General features: G+C 42.3%; 1 protein-coding gene across 1 annotated transcript in view; it reads left to right on the forward strand.

The window, feature by feature from the left end:
- LOC139540694 (PEX5-related protein-like) overlaps window positions 1-15,684 on the forward strand; it is a 182,036-nt gene that overhangs the window by 123,315 nt on the left and 43,037 nt on the right. The window contains exons 6-8 of the mRNA XM_071344561.1: window positions 971-1,064; window positions 1,364-1,393; window positions 10,628-10,723. Coding sequence (XP_071200662.1) covers window positions 971-1,064; window positions 1,364-1,393; window positions 10,628-10,723 — 220 coding nt within the window. The remainder of the gene's footprint in view (window positions 1-970; window positions 1,065-1,363; window positions 1,394-10,627; window positions 10,724-15,684) is intronic.

Consider the following 15,684-nt stretch of genomic DNA (forward strand, 5'->3'; position numbering starts at 1 on the left):
TATTTAATATATTTTAGAATTAGGCTGTAACATAACAAAATGTACTTTCCAAATGCACTGTATATACATTTTCCAACCATTTTCTATCCCAAAAAATGTGGAATAAACATTTTCCATCCCCCAAAAATTGGAATAAGCAAAGGCTTAGATTTCTGGTAAAACAGATGGAAAATGTGTTTTAGACTACATCAACCAGACAAAAGTCTTAAAATGTATTATAAATACATAAAATCAATAATATTGAAGTAAAGACCCCTGCCAACTAATAAACACAATTATTTGCCTTCTGTAAGTTTAAAAAACATTGCCTTGTGCATTGCAATTCCGTTATAAAAAACCCCACATATCTTTAAGATATTTTAAAAATGTATGTCCCTCATGAGGGATAAGGAAAGTTCACAGAAGTAACAAGTAAAGGTAGACCAACCAATTAGTGTTTTCACTGATAAAGTTTATGAATTATTAAGAGAGTAAAACCTTGTAATTCTGTTACCAAATCGGTAACAGGAAACCATTGTAGTTACAAACCACAGTTGGGTCAATGAATTGTCATTGGAGTCACTTTTATTCTAAATATAAATAGGATATGTTTCTAAACACTTCTACATTAATGTGGATGCTACCATGATTACAGATAATCATGAATAAGGAGGTGTGAGAGTTACAGAAGCACAAATATCGTACCCCCAAGACATGCTAATCTCTCACCATTACAAAAACAGGGGAGGTAAGCATTTTTCTTGGGGGGAATACTGTATTTGTGTCTAACTTTCTCACACATGATTATTCACAATTTATGCGGGACTATCCGTAATCATGGTAGTATCCACATTAATGTAGTGTTTAGAAACATATTCTATTCTTATTTACAATATGTAGCAAATTCTGCATATAGCACCTTAAATTGTTTTGAGGGAGTAATGAACTTTTTTGAACATTTATTGTTGATTTGATTGTCCTTTCTCTTTAGGTCCATAGACTGCAAAACACAACCAGAGGCAACCTCCATGAACTCATTGGAAGGGAATACCAAAGCAGAGGCAGAGCCAGCTCTAGCATTTCAAGTAAGCCGAGTCCCGAGTAGTCATTGCAGACCATTATTGTCTGTTCTGTCTGCACTTGAAATCAACAGTATTTGGAGTTTAACATTTTTCACCTCGAAAACAGATTTGATTAGAAGCATGTTAGGCCGCTCTGTGACATGTTGAGAGGACTCTGCTTTGTTGGATGGAAGGGATTTGGGACACATAAACCATAGTGATCATGTTAATCTCCTGATTCCAGTCAATGTACTGGATCCCTGTGATGTGACCATGTTTTAACCTGCCATCTTCTGCTAACACCTCATATTCTTCCATTACAGCTCAACAGACAGTATATTAGTGGAAGACATGTAAGCTTCTCTATGCATCCTTTCCTATGACATTGAAAGACATTTGCACCGAGCAGACATCACCACAGAATGTAATTCGAGTTGAATTTTTATTTATTTTTAAGTGTTGATTCTGCAACAAAGGTACCAGTTAAACCAGAAGAGTCCCATGTTGGCTTTTGAAATTGTTTTTGTGGTGCTCCGAGGTCCAAATGTCAAGCGCTTCCCTCCTTAGTGCCCGTGGTCTCTACACAAGTTTGCATGAGGGTCCTGTTACTATCCATTATTATATTAATAGCTCATGAATAATTCAGTAGCCTTACTTTGAGCCCACAGTGTATCTCAGACCAACTAAGCTTGCATCACCTTTCAACATCTCTCTAAATAATAGATTTTGGATTAAAGATAACCACCGAAGATGGGGGCGTTTCAGCCCGGGGATGTTGTAAATAGTGGCAGGTGCTCACACAGCAATGTATTGAGAGAGGAATGCTTTGTTTGAATTAATTTTTGCGTATTGGTCTAGATTAGAACAAAGCTGTCTGAAAAACTACTTAAACCCTTCCCACCTCCCTACAGCTTTACTGTACCTTGACATATTGTATACAATAGCATGTGGAACTGCCTGGAAAGTTTGGAAAGAAACTTTACTTTTTTTTCTCTTCTTTTGGCCCTTATAAATTGCTTGACATAATCGGTGGCATTAACCTGGGTAAAGTTAATTCTCTGGAGGCCATTATTATCTAGATAAGCCAACTTCAATTAGACCTCGCATAAATCAGGTCTTTCTAATGACCAGCTATGGAAATGGAAAATGTGATGTTACAGGTAATGGCAGAGCTGACACGAGGCCTTACAAAACAGATTAGTCATCAGAATGCGACAGCCAGGCAGCTGTGGTAGTGGGAGCCGACTGACTTGCATTCTACCATAGGGTTTATAAAATGGCTCTCTACATAGAGCATGTTTGTAAAGGATATATCCACCACTTTAACCTAATTTTCATTATCTTCAGCACAATACCACGTGAAAATTGCACATTTCTACGTTTTGTAGAAAAACATGGAAGTTAAAAAGTTCTAACCGATTACATCATCCAAAGTTAAATCATTTTAAAAACAGCGATTTTCAAACACTATGAGATTAGTGGCGACGTAGGGAGTAACAAAATACCCTCCCCCTGGCTAGAAACTCATTGCAGGTTATGAAATGTCACAGTTTTTCTTACTTTTAATCCGACCTTGTGATGTCACAAAGAAGCATTTCTTAGCACCTTATGTTTTTAACTACAGATCTAGCACTGGTTTGGTGCTGAAGATAATGAATGAGGTTGAAAAGTGGCAGAATTGCCTTTTAATTCAATTCCTTGGCCATTGCTAATTACAGTTACTCTAGTAATTGTCATGACACTCTCACCTTGGTGAGGATCAAAGGTGCGAGATCAGCTTGGCACATGGCTGACAGATAGCCAGACTCCCCCCCCCCAGGAGTTGGGACGGTTTTATGACTTAACAGCCGGCCATAAATAGTTTGCAGAAAATATCTTTCTTGCCCTGCAGTATTGGAAGACTGAACCTCCTTTGTTACAGAGAGTGTGGCTCCCCTATAAACAGTAACATCAAAAGATTGGACATTGGAACATTATTTCTGAAATGGTATGGTTGGTGGTCACATTGTTTATTATTTTGCGACGTCATTAGGGTGGTATATCAAGGTAACGGTAACTCTGAAAGTGTATCAGGTTTACATCTAAATGTTGTAAAAATTATAAACTCAGCAAAAACAGAAAAGTCCTCTCACTGTCAACTGCGTTTATTTTCAGCAAACTTAACATGTGTAAATATTTGTATGAAAATAACAAGATACAACAGACAGAAACTGAACAAGTTCCACAGACATGTGACTAACAGAAATTTTATAATTTGTCCCTGAACAAAGGGGGGTCAAAATCAAAAGTAACAGTCAGTATCTGGTGTGGCCACCAGCTGCATTAAGTACTGCAGTGCATCTCCTCCTCATGGACTGCACCAGATTTGCCAGTTCTTGCTGTGAGATGTTACCCCACTCTTCCACCAAGGCACCTGCAAGTTCCCAGACATTTCTGGGGGGAATGGCCCTAGCTCTCACCCTACGATCCAACAGGTCCCAGACGTGCTGAATGGGATTGAGATCCGGGCTCTTCGCTGGCCAGGGCAGAACACTGACATTCCTGTCTTGCAGGAAATCACGCACAGAACGAGCAGTATGGCTGGTGGCATTGTCATGCTGGAGGGTCATGTCAGGATGAGCCTGCAGGAAGGGTACCACATGAGGGAGGAGGATGTCTTCCCTGTAACGCACAGCGTTGAGATTGCCTGCAATGACAACAAGCTCAGTCGAACGATGCTGTGACACACTGCCCCAGACCATGACGGACCCTTCACCTCCAAATCAATCCCGCTCCAGAGTACAGGCCTTGGTGTAACGCTCATTCCTTCGACGATAAACGCAAATTCGACCATCATCCCTGGTGAGACAAAACAGCGACTCGTCAGTGAAGAGCACTTTTTGCCAGTCCTGTCTCGTCCAGCGACGGTGGGTTTGTGCCCATAGGCGATGTTGTTGCTGTTGATGTCTGGTGAGGACCTGCCTTTACAACAGGACTACAAGCCCTCAGTCCAGCCTCTCTCAGCCTATTGTGGACAGTCTGAGGACTGATGGAGGGATTGTGCGTTCCTGATGTAACTCGGGCAGTTGTTGTTGCCATCCTGTACCTGTCCCGCAGGTTTGATGTTCGGGTGTACCGATCCTGTGCAGGTATTATTACACGTGGTCTGCCACTGCGAGGACCATCAGCTGTCCATCCTGTCTCCCTGTAGCACTGTCTTAGGCGTCTCACAGTACGGACATTGCAGTTTATTTCCCTTGCCACATCTGCAGTCCTCATGCGTCCTTGCAGCATGCCTAAGGCACGTTCACGCAGATGAGCAGGGACCATGGGCATCTTGCTTTTGGTGTTTTTCAGAGTCAGTAGAAAGGCCTCTGTAGTGTCCTAAGTTTTCATAACTGTGACCTTAATTGACTGTAATTGTCTGTAAGCTGTTATTGTCTTAACGACCGTTCCATAGGTGCATGTTCATTAATTGTTTATGGTTCATTGAACAAGCATGGGAAACAGTGTTAAAGCCCTTTACAATGAAGATCTGTGAAGTTTTGGATTTTTACGAATTATCTTTGAAAGACAGGGTCCTGATAAAGGCACTTTTCTATTTTTGCTGAGTTTATGATTAAATATGAGAATACTTTTGTGAAGATAGCAATGTGTGCCATTCACCCTCTGAATGGCACACATACAATCCATGTCTGATTGAAGTGTATTTATCAATAAGGGATCATAGCTTTCACCTGGATTCACCTGGTCAGTCTGTCATGGAAAGAGCAGGTGTTCCTAATGTTTTGTACACTGTGTACATGTATATGAGTTGCTTGGTTCAACTATAGGCTATTGATGACTTGAGAAAGTCACAAAAAAAGCTTGCGCTCTGTTCCTTGCCTCAGGCTGCTGTTCTTTCATCAAGTGATCATATTTTCACCCACCAGACCAGTGGCAAATTTACCATGTAAATCTCGATGGGGAAAACATAAACTATACATATTTTTAGATGCATGCCAGCAAAGCCATTACACAACACTAAACAATACATAAATTGCACTATAACGGTGACAAACGGTGCCCACAAACAGTCCCAACAGCAAAGCTTTCATTTTAGCACCACCGCTACACCTGGCTATCAGCAGAGCCTTGTCTGGCAGCGAAACAGTTCATTCAACCTCATTTGCTGCCTATTTAAAAAACATAGCTGGTATAGCTGACTCGCTTAAACAAATGTGGTTTCTACTGACAATTGAGATGGCATAAGGGAACGACAAGCGGAAAAGAGGCAATCCGTAATTTCGATTAAAACCTTAATGAGCAAGCTAGGATAGACGTAGTCAATATAACTATTTGTTCAGCACTTTTGAAATGTGCAGTGACAGAATTCAGAACATGGGCCGTATTCTCCCTGTACACCAAGTCAGAACCGTAGGATAAATAAAGGAGGCATATAAGCAGACAATGAAAGCTCGTACAATATTCAATGATTATATTTCTGTCAAACACGGTATAGGCTACATGTGTACCATCAAGTCAAAACAGTAGGCTAAGCTATGAGGAAGGAAAGAGCAAATTATTAGGGTGAGGCACATGGGCTACTAATAGCTTGCTACACAACATACACATTGTGTTACTTTCTTGGCTACAGTAGCAACATACAAAACATTTGGACTCACCTTGTTGTGCTGTGCTCACAGGTAGGTGGCACGGTGGTCATTCTTGTGGGCTATAGAAAGAGGCCCGAAATCCCGACTAGGAATTCTGAGTTGGATGACTGTTCAAAATTATTTTCCGTATTTTCCCATTCGGAGCTAGTTTTATCCGAGTACCCAGTTGTCTTGAACTCCCTGAAGTTTGAGATTTCCCAGTTCTGAGTTTCCAGTTGTTTTGAACTCCGCAGAAGTCATGATGGATTGACAGCATGGCCAGTGTTTTCAAGCTGTCCCTGGCCCATGGCGTTACCCCCTTTTTCGTGATATCCAATTGGTAGGTATGATCTTGTCTCAACACTGCAACTCCCCTACAGACCCTGCGAAGGTCAAGAGCCAAGCTGCACTGCTTTTTGACACACTGCTCGCTTATCCCGGAAGCCAGCCGCAACAATGTGTTGGAGGAAACACTGTCGAACTGACAACTGAAGTCAGCGTGCAGGCACCCTGCCCGCCACAAGGAGTCGCTAGAGTACGATGAGACAAGGACATCCCGGCCGGCCAAACCCTCCCCTAACCCAGACGACACTGGGCCAATTGTGCGCCACCTCATGGGTCTCCCGGTCACATCCGGCTGTGACACAGCCTGGGATCGAACCCGGGGCTGTTTAAGCTGCGATTTCCAACTTGATGTGTAATGTTTGTCCAATGGCCGATGAGCACTGATACATTTTATCTATCATTTCTATAATAAGAAGTGAAAAGGATTTGCCAGTAGATTGCCGACTTGATGCACGATGATGAATGCTTGTGTCTAGTGTGTTAGCTAAGATTTTGAAAGTATGAAGTTGTCATGATCAGTCCAATCAAAGCTACGTTAGATATAACGTGATTTGACATTATCTTATCTGTGGCCAATGACTTATAATTCACTGTATCACAATTCCAGTGGGTCAGAAGTTTACATACACTAAGTTGACTGTGCCTTTAAACAGCTTGGGAAATTCCAGAAAATGTCACGGCTTTAGAAGCTTCTGATAGGATAATTGACATAATTTGAGTCAATTGGGGGTGTACCTGTGGATGTATTTCAAGGCCTACCTTCAAACTCAGTGGCTCTTTGCTTGACATCATGGGAAAATCTAAAGAAATCAGCCAAGACCTCAGAAAAAAATTGTAGACCTCCACAAGTCTGGTTCATCCTTGGGAGCAATTTCCAAACGCCTGAAGGTACCACGTTCATCTGTACAAACAATAGTACGCAAGTATAAACACCATGGGACCACGCAGCCATTCTTCCGCTCAGGAAGGAGATGCGTTCTGTCTTCTAGAGATGAACGTACTTTGGTGCAAAAAGTGCAAATCAATCCCAGAACAACAGCAAAAGGACCTTGTGAAGATGCTGGAAAGTGGGCTGCGTTCCTGGGATCTAAGTGTTTGGGAGTGTGAGTTGGACACAGATGTTACAGCGACACCCTGAATGACGTGTCGACACTGCATCATACTATTCTCAATTTAATCTTGCGTTTACTAAGACGTCAAATTTGTTTCGATTTAAAATGGCCCATTATAAAATGGGCAGGTGCAGGGTAAAAAATACATGTAATCCGTAGGCACTCGAATAGAGAATGGATGCCGCTTTTGTGGTTCGTTTTTCTGGTTTTATAGCTGGTTTTATAGCAGATCTGTGCCTTTTTAGTAGTAGCTGAGAAATAAATATAGTAGCAGCTGGGATTCTCATGTTTTTAGTGGCAACCATCAAAACTGCTTTCAGATTTCATATAGAAATGTCTTCTAAGAATACTTATTCTACTCCACGCATCAGCCACTGTTTGAGGAGCTTGCAGCCTATTGTTGCGCAACAGAACTCAGTATGCCATGGGCTCTCCAACCCTGTTCCTGCAGCTACCCAGTGCTTAATTTGGGAAACCAAGTCAAATCTGTTCGGGAACATCGAGAGTAACATGTTTTCACAACTAAACATATTTCATTAATCTGTGAACAGCCCCTCTCTCTGAGCACTTCGGTAAGGAATGAAGGAGAGCGTAACGTATGCGCTGGGAGTCGGGAAGCAAGTTAAGGGAGTGCATAATTTAATAAACAAATGAACATGAACAAAACAAGAAACACAAACAACGCACAGACAGGAAACTGAAACAAAAACAACGACACCTGGGGAAGGAACCAAAGGGAGTGACATACAGTTGAAGTCAGAAGTTTAGATACACCTTAGCCAAGTACATTTAAACTGCCACAACTTTGGAAGTAGGCTTGGGTTATTGTCCATTTGGAAGACCCATTTGCGACCAAGCTTTAACTTCCTGACTGATGTCTTGAGATGTAATCCACATAATTTTCCTCCCTCATGATGCTATCTATTTTGTGAAGTGCACCAACATGATGCTGCCACCCCCGTGCTTCACCGTTGGGATGGTGTTCTTCGGCTTGCAAGCCTCCCCCTTTTTCCTCCAAACATAACGATGGTCATTACGGACAAACAGTTCTATTTTTGTTTCATCAAACCAGAGCACATTTCTCCTAAAAGTACGATGTTTGTCCCCATGTGCAGTTGCAAACTGTAGTCTGGCTTTTTTATGGTGATTTTGGAGCAGTGGCTTCTTCCTTGCTGAGCGGCCTTTCAAGTTATGTCGATATAGGACTCGTTTTACAGTGGATATAGATACTTGTGTACCGATGTCCTCCAGCATCTTCACAAGGTCCTTTGCTGTTGTTCTGGGATTGATTTGCACTTCTGGGATTGATTTGCACTTTTAAATCGAAACAAATTTTACGTCTTAGTAAACGCAAGATTAAATTGAGAATAGTATGATGCAGTGTCGACACGTCATTCAGGGTGTCGCTGTAACATCTGTGTCCAACTCACACTCCCAAACACTTAGATCCCAGGAACGCAGCCCACTTTCCAGCATCTTCACAAGGTCCTTTTGCTGTTGTTCTAGGATTGATTTGCACTTTTTGCACCAAAGTACGTTCATCTCTAGGAGACAGAACGCATCTCCTTCCTGAGCGGAAGAATGGCTGCGTGGTCCCATGGTGTTTATACTTGCGTACTATTGTTTGTACAGATGAACGTGGTACTTTCAGGCGTTTGGAAATTGCTCCCAAGGATGAACCAGACTTGTGGAGATCTACAATTTTTTTTTCTGAGATCTTAGCTAATTTCTTTTTTCACAGGTACACCTCCAATTGACTCAAATTATGTCAATTAGCCTATCAGAAGCTTCTAAAACCATGACATCATTTTCTGGAATTTTCTAAAGCTGTTTAAAGGCACAGTCAACTTAGTGTATGTAAACTTCTGACCCACTGGAATTATATTATATATTATGATACAGTGAATTATAAGTGAAATACTCTGTGTGTAAACAATTGTTGGAAAAATTACTTGTGTCATGCATAAAGTAGATGTCCTAACCGACTTGCCAAAACTATAGTTTGTTAACAATAAATTTGTGGAGTGGTTGAAAAACGAGTTTGAATGACTCCAACCTAAGTGTATGTAAACTTCCGACTTCAACTGTATATAGGGCAGGTAATCAACGAGGTGATGGAGTCCAAGTGAGTCTAATGATGCGCAGGTGCGCGTAACGATGGTGTCAGGTGTGCGCCATAACGAGCAGCCTGATGACCTAGAGTCCGGAGAGGGAGCACACATGACAGAGAGAGAAAAAGAGATGGAAATTGATATTCTGTAGTAAAGGTAATGTGTCAGCCTATTAATTATGAAAATATAAAAAAATGACCTATTATAAGGCTATTCAAAATCAAAATCTGCTATTCATTCATTTTTTACTCATTTTGTAAGCCGCCCTGCACAATCAATGAACCAACAGAATCGCCTAGGCCTGTACGTTCTCTCCCAGACTCATGGATTGAAGGTTTGGAGTGTAGAATAAGGTAACCAGTCCATCCAGTATGCATAATAATACAGTCCACACTCAAAGGCGATTACTAGAATTTGTTGAATTTTGGAGTATAGTCTAGACCAATTATGTACCAAAGACATCTTAAATCTATGCATTTTTTTAATGTTTTTCTGCTGTGTGTAAGCTGGAGGCTATTTGGCTATGTATTGTATAACAGCACAATCATTATTTGAATTCACTTTTTTTTCCCGGCTTGGGCTCATACAGTATATAGGCCTACGCATAAGCTCTAATATGCGTATGGGTGTTTTTGAATGAATCATCAACATAGAATGCTCTGTCTATTTTGTTGTGTTTGGCTTTGAAACAACATCCACAACGTCCATGTTTTCCACTCAGTTTTTTCAACCTGTTGTTGAGCTTTCTTCAAATTGATCATCACAGTGAGGGGAGTTTTAAAAGCATGATACTGTGTTTGATGTCATTTTTGATTGCATTGGCATTGATGTCAGATTGGTTAGAGGGAAAATAGAGGGCTGAGTACCAGGCCATTAGCGATCCGACGTCATTAGCAAGTTGGGTACTACCAATGCATGTCCAGGGAGCGTAAGAGGAGATTACCGTGACTCAATGGTCACGTGGAATTTGACGGCGGTCACGTGGAATTTGGCTGTGGTCATGACTCATGACTGCCGGTGTGGCGGTAATACATTCACCGAAACAGCCCTAAGCACAATGTACTGTCAGATGCTATAACAAAGCTACAATCAGCATATTTCTGAGTTATAATAGTGCATGGAAAGTATACAAAGGGCATGCGATGTAAGACCTGGCCAACAAAGAGGGGAATGTAATCTGTAATCGAGATGAGATAGTGAGGTTGGAGAGAAGAGTGGCGCTGATAAGTGGGAAAAGTGTTAGAGGGGGCTGAGAGGCACTGACGGAGGCACTTCTGCCAGCCGCTGGCCTTCTTGAGCATGTCAAAGGCTTTGCCGAGGCAATGATATTTGCCACTCCAGGGGAAGGCAGAGATGGCTGACACTGCACCCCTCTCTCTGTGTGTGTGTGTGTGTGTGAGAAACAGGGCCATTTGAGTAAAGAGCGGTTCGATGGCGGTGCCCTCCTGTCCAGAAACCAGTCCCTGGAGGAAGAGTTTGAGCGCGCCAAGGCGGCTGTCGAGGTAAGCGGAGGGGGATTTCAGACACATCACACGTGTATAGGGTCAGACAACTGCACCTGGGCCTTTTCAAGCGCTTAACTCTTGAATTGTTCCTGAAGACAGACACAGGATTGCTATATTTCTCAATATTATATCAGAACTAGAGGGAACAGATTGAAATAAGATGAGTGAACTTTGTTAGTAATACAAGGCACTGCTTCATGTCATAAGTTACTTTGCCTCAGACCCGGAGACTTCCCAGCGCTAATGCATGGACTTTAGCATAGCTTTCTGAAGTTCCAAGTAGCCATCCATCATCCATTGCTTCTTTCACCTGTCATGTGCCCTCAGGTCAGTGCTATTGAGATACAGCCCTTCGGTTCTGGATATAGGCCGATGGATTTGCTGATTGGTTCATTTAAGGTTTAAACCAATACGTGACAGCGATATCACATATTGCAATAAACCTGAAAACATTGGCAGAGGAAGTTTCTAATATCACCTTTCAACTTCACTTTAAAGCCCATTATCCTAACCATCTTTGATAATAGCTGTTATGACACCACTGTCTACCAGAAGCTGCTTTGAGGTAGATTTATTTTTGACTCATCAAGCCCTCCTATCTCTGTGCGAAATGATCTCTATTATATCTGGGACTGTGTGCTCTCTCACTCCGATGACACTCGCTGACAGCTTAAAATAGTCCATGCTAAATGCACCAACTGTGGTTCATTGGGGGTTTGACCTCAAAATATGCACAACCAGTGGATTCCCCACCTGTTTAGCACCCCCCAAAAAATATGGTTTATTGATTTATTTTGTCTTTATTCTGGGATTAATTCGTGTCTCATGTCAGTTTGCAAACTCATATATATATATAATATATATAAAATCCTTGAGTTAATAAAGCTGCATACTGTACCAACATGGTCTACTGTTTTTCTTGTGTAAGGCAACTCCAAAATGCAGGTGTTTCATCCAGGCTCGGTGCTTTCTGTGGTGGAGGGGCAGCCAGCAAAAGCACAGTTTGTAGGCGTTGGTAATATTCTCTAGCTGCGCCATGATTGGCTCAGTGTTCTGTCACTCATGGGGACTCTACATCACTACAGTATCTACAGGGAGAGCGAGGCAGTTCAAGCCCTCTTGGGTGCTGCCGTAGATTTACAGTAGAAGCCCCGTCCAGGCTCAAGGTCATTGCAACAGATAGCATTACATCAAATCACATGTTTATCTACCGTAGCTTTGATTGGACTGATCATGTCAACATCCTACTTTCAAAATCTTAGATAGCTAGACAAGCATTCATCATCATGAAATCGCATCGATAATCTACCCAGCAAATCACATATCCAAAAATAAGTGGTTTGGAAGGAATCCGTGGCTTACTAGGAGCGTCGCAAAGCAATCACTATTGCGCTCACAGTAACCCACTGATTCCTTCCAAACAATTTATTTCCGAATTTGCGAGTGTGTGTCAGTGGAGAGTGTGTGTGTGTGTGTGTGGTCCAAGTCCGATTTTAAGGATTAAAAACATCTGTCTGAAAGGGTCTCTTTTCCAAGCTTAGAAGGATAAACATTCCCACACCACACCATGGGCCAGAAAATGTTGAATACATTGACTGTGCTGTCAATCCAGCATGACTTCATCCAGAGAATGCCAGACTTTGATGACAAAGTTTGATGACAAAGTTTGCCCACAAGAAGGACCGGCACGCCACCTTCCTGTTCAAGTGAGCACAGCACAACAACGGTGAGTCCAAAAAAGTAGTCTTGTATGTTACTGCATAGATGATGTAATATGCCAGGGAGATATGTATACTGTAACTGAGAAAGTAATACTAAGTGTATGTTGTGTAGTAAGCTGTTAGTAGCCCATGTATCTCACCATAAGAATTGGATACCTCTCCCGTAGCCTACTGTTCTGACTTGGTGGTGCACATGTAGCCTATAACGTTAGCCTGTTTCAGAGAAATGTCATCATTGAATATTGTAAGAGCTTTCATTGTCTGCTTATATGTCGTTGTTATTTATCCTACGGTTCTGACTTGGTATATAGGGAGAATACTGTAAGAACGACCCATGTTCTGAATTCTGTCGCTGTCAATTTCAAAAGCCCTGAACAAATAAGCATATCGACAACGTCCCTCTTAGCTCACTCATTATTGTCTTGATCGAAATTACAGTTGTCCTCTTATCTGCTCATCATTCCGTTATGCTATAGTTTGTACATCTCCATTGTTATATTGCTTATATACAGTGCATTCGGAAAGTATTCAGACCCCTTCCCTTTTTCCAAATTTTGTAATGGTAGCCTTATTCTAAAATGGATTACATTTTTAAAAATCCTCATCAATCTGCACACAATACTCCATAGTGACAAAACAAAAACAGGTTTTTAGAAATTTTTGTATATTTGTTAAAAATAAAAAAAGAGACCTTATTTACATAAGTATTCAGACCCTTTGCTTTGAGACTCAAGATTAAACTCAGGTGCATCCGGTTTCCCTTGATCATCCTTGAGATGTTTCTACAACTTGATTGGAGTCCACCTGTGGTAAATTCAATTGATTGGACATGATTTGGAAAGGCGCACACCTGTCTATATAAGGTCCCAATGTTGATAGTGCAAAAACCAAGCCATGAGGTCAAAGGAATAATCCGTAGAACCCCGAGACAGGATTGTGTCGAGGCACAGATCTGGGGAAGGGTACCAAAAAATGTCTCCAGCATTTGAAGTTCCCCAAGAACACAATGGCCTCCATTCTATAATGGAAGAAGTTTGGAACCTCCAAGACTCATCCTAGAGCTGGCCAAACTGAGCAATCAGGGGAGAAGGGCCTTGGTCAGGAAGGTGACCAAGAACACAATGGTCACTCTGACAGAGCTCCAGAGTTCCTCTGTGGAGATGGGAGAATCTTCCAGAAGGACAGCCATCTCTGCAGCACTCCACAAATGAGGCCTTTATGGTAGAGTGGCCAGACGGAAGCCACTCCTTAGTAAAAGGTACATGACAGCCCGCGTGGAGTTTGCCAAAAGGGACCTCAAGACTCTCAGATGGGTGACAATATTAGCAATTATATAAACTCAGCAAAAAATATGTCCCTTTTTCAGGACCCTGTCTTTCAAAGATAATTTGTAAAAATCCAAATAACTTCACAGATCTTCATAGTAAAGGGTGTAAACACTGTTTCCCATGCTTGTTCAATGAACCATAAACAATTAATGAACATGCACCTGTGGAATGGTCGTTAAGACAACAGCTTACAGATGGTAGGCAATTAAGGTCACAGTTATGAAAACTTAGGACACTACAGAGGCCTTTCTACTGACTCTGAAAAACACCAAAATAAAGATGCCCAGGGTCCCTGCTCATCTGCGTGAACGTGCCTTAGGCATGCTGCAAGGACGTATGAGGACTGCAGATGTGACCAGGGCAATAAATTGCAATGTCCGTACTGTGAGACGCCTAAGACAGCGCTACAGGGAGACAGGACGGACAGGTGATCGTCCTTGCAGTGGCAGACCATGTGTAACAATACCTGCACAGGATCGGTACATCCGAACATCAAACCTGCGGAACAGGTACAGGATGTCAACAACAACTGCCCGAGTTACACCAGGAACGCACAATCCCTCCATCAGTGCTCAGACTGTCCGCAATAGGCTGAGAGAGGCTGGACTGAGGGCTTGTAGGCTTGTTGTAAGGTAGGTCCTCACCAGACATCACCGGCAACAACGTCGCCTATGGGCACAACCCCACCGTCGCTGGACCAGACAGGACTGGCAAAAAAGTGCTCTTCACTGACGAGTCATGGTTTTGTCTCACTATGGGTGATGGTCGGATTCGCGTTTATCGTCGAAGGAACGCGCGTTACACCGAGGCCTGTACTCTGGAGCGGGATCGATTTGGAGGTGGAGGGTCCGTCATGGTCTGGGGCGGTGTGTTACAGCATCATCGGACTGGGCTTGTCATTGCAGGCAATCTCAACACTGTGCGTTACAGGGAAGACGTCCTCCTCCCTCATGTGGTACCCTTCCTGCAGGCTCCTCCTGACAGGACCCTCCAGCATGACAATGCCACCAGCCATACTGCTCGTTCTGTGCATGATTTCCTGCAAGACAGGAATGTCAGTGTTCTGCCATGGCCAGCGACGAGCCCGGATCTCAATCCCATTGAGCATGTCTGGGACCTGTTGGATCGGAGGATGAGGGCTAGGGCCATTCCCCCCCCAGAAATGTCCAGGAACTTGCAGGTGCCTTGGTGGAGTGGAGTAACATCTCACAGCAAGAACTGGCAAATCTGGTGCAGTCCATGAGGAGGAGATGCACTGCAGTACTTAATGCAGCTGGTGGCCACACCAGATACTGACTGACACATTATTCAATTTCAGTTAGTCACATGTCTGTGGAACTTGTTCAGTTTATGTCTCAGTTGTTGAATCTTATGTTCATACAAATATTTACACATGTTTAGTTTGCTGAAAATAAACGCAGTTGACATTGAGAGGACGTTTCTTTTTTTTTTGCAGAGTTTATTAGCACTTGAATGATGCCCAGCTTAAGGCAAGAAACACAGCCTATTTTCTAATCATAGCTGCACACCTAGCCCATAGGCCTGTATGTTTTGATAAGGTTTGTATCAAAACTAAAGTGGCCGAATAACTTCTTAAAATGTAGTACATTCATCCGCTTTACAAGGGGTGTAAAAGCCTGACTGGCTTACATAAGCAGCGCGTGAGTTTCAAGTTTGGGGAAGAGAATTTACCATAAAAATGCACCTTCATAATAAAGCATTACATGCATAATGTAATTTGTGGTGACTTTTGATATTGGTGTTTTCCCGCTAATGGAACATTTGCTCTCATAGCCTACTGCCGTGTGCACATTGCTGCGCTTATAATGTGAAGAAATAGCCAAATAGTTTATCAACACTTTAAGCTCAATGTTCTGATCTGTTTCATCAGCCACATTGCGTAAAGTTT

Source organism: Salvelinus alpinus, chromosome 16, assembly GCF_045679555.1.
Source record: "Salvelinus alpinus chromosome 16, SLU_Salpinus.1, whole genome shotgun sequence".
In the NCBI taxonomy this organism is placed as follows: Eukaryota; Metazoa; Chordata; class Actinopteri; order Salmoniformes; family Salmonidae; genus Salvelinus; species Salvelinus alpinus.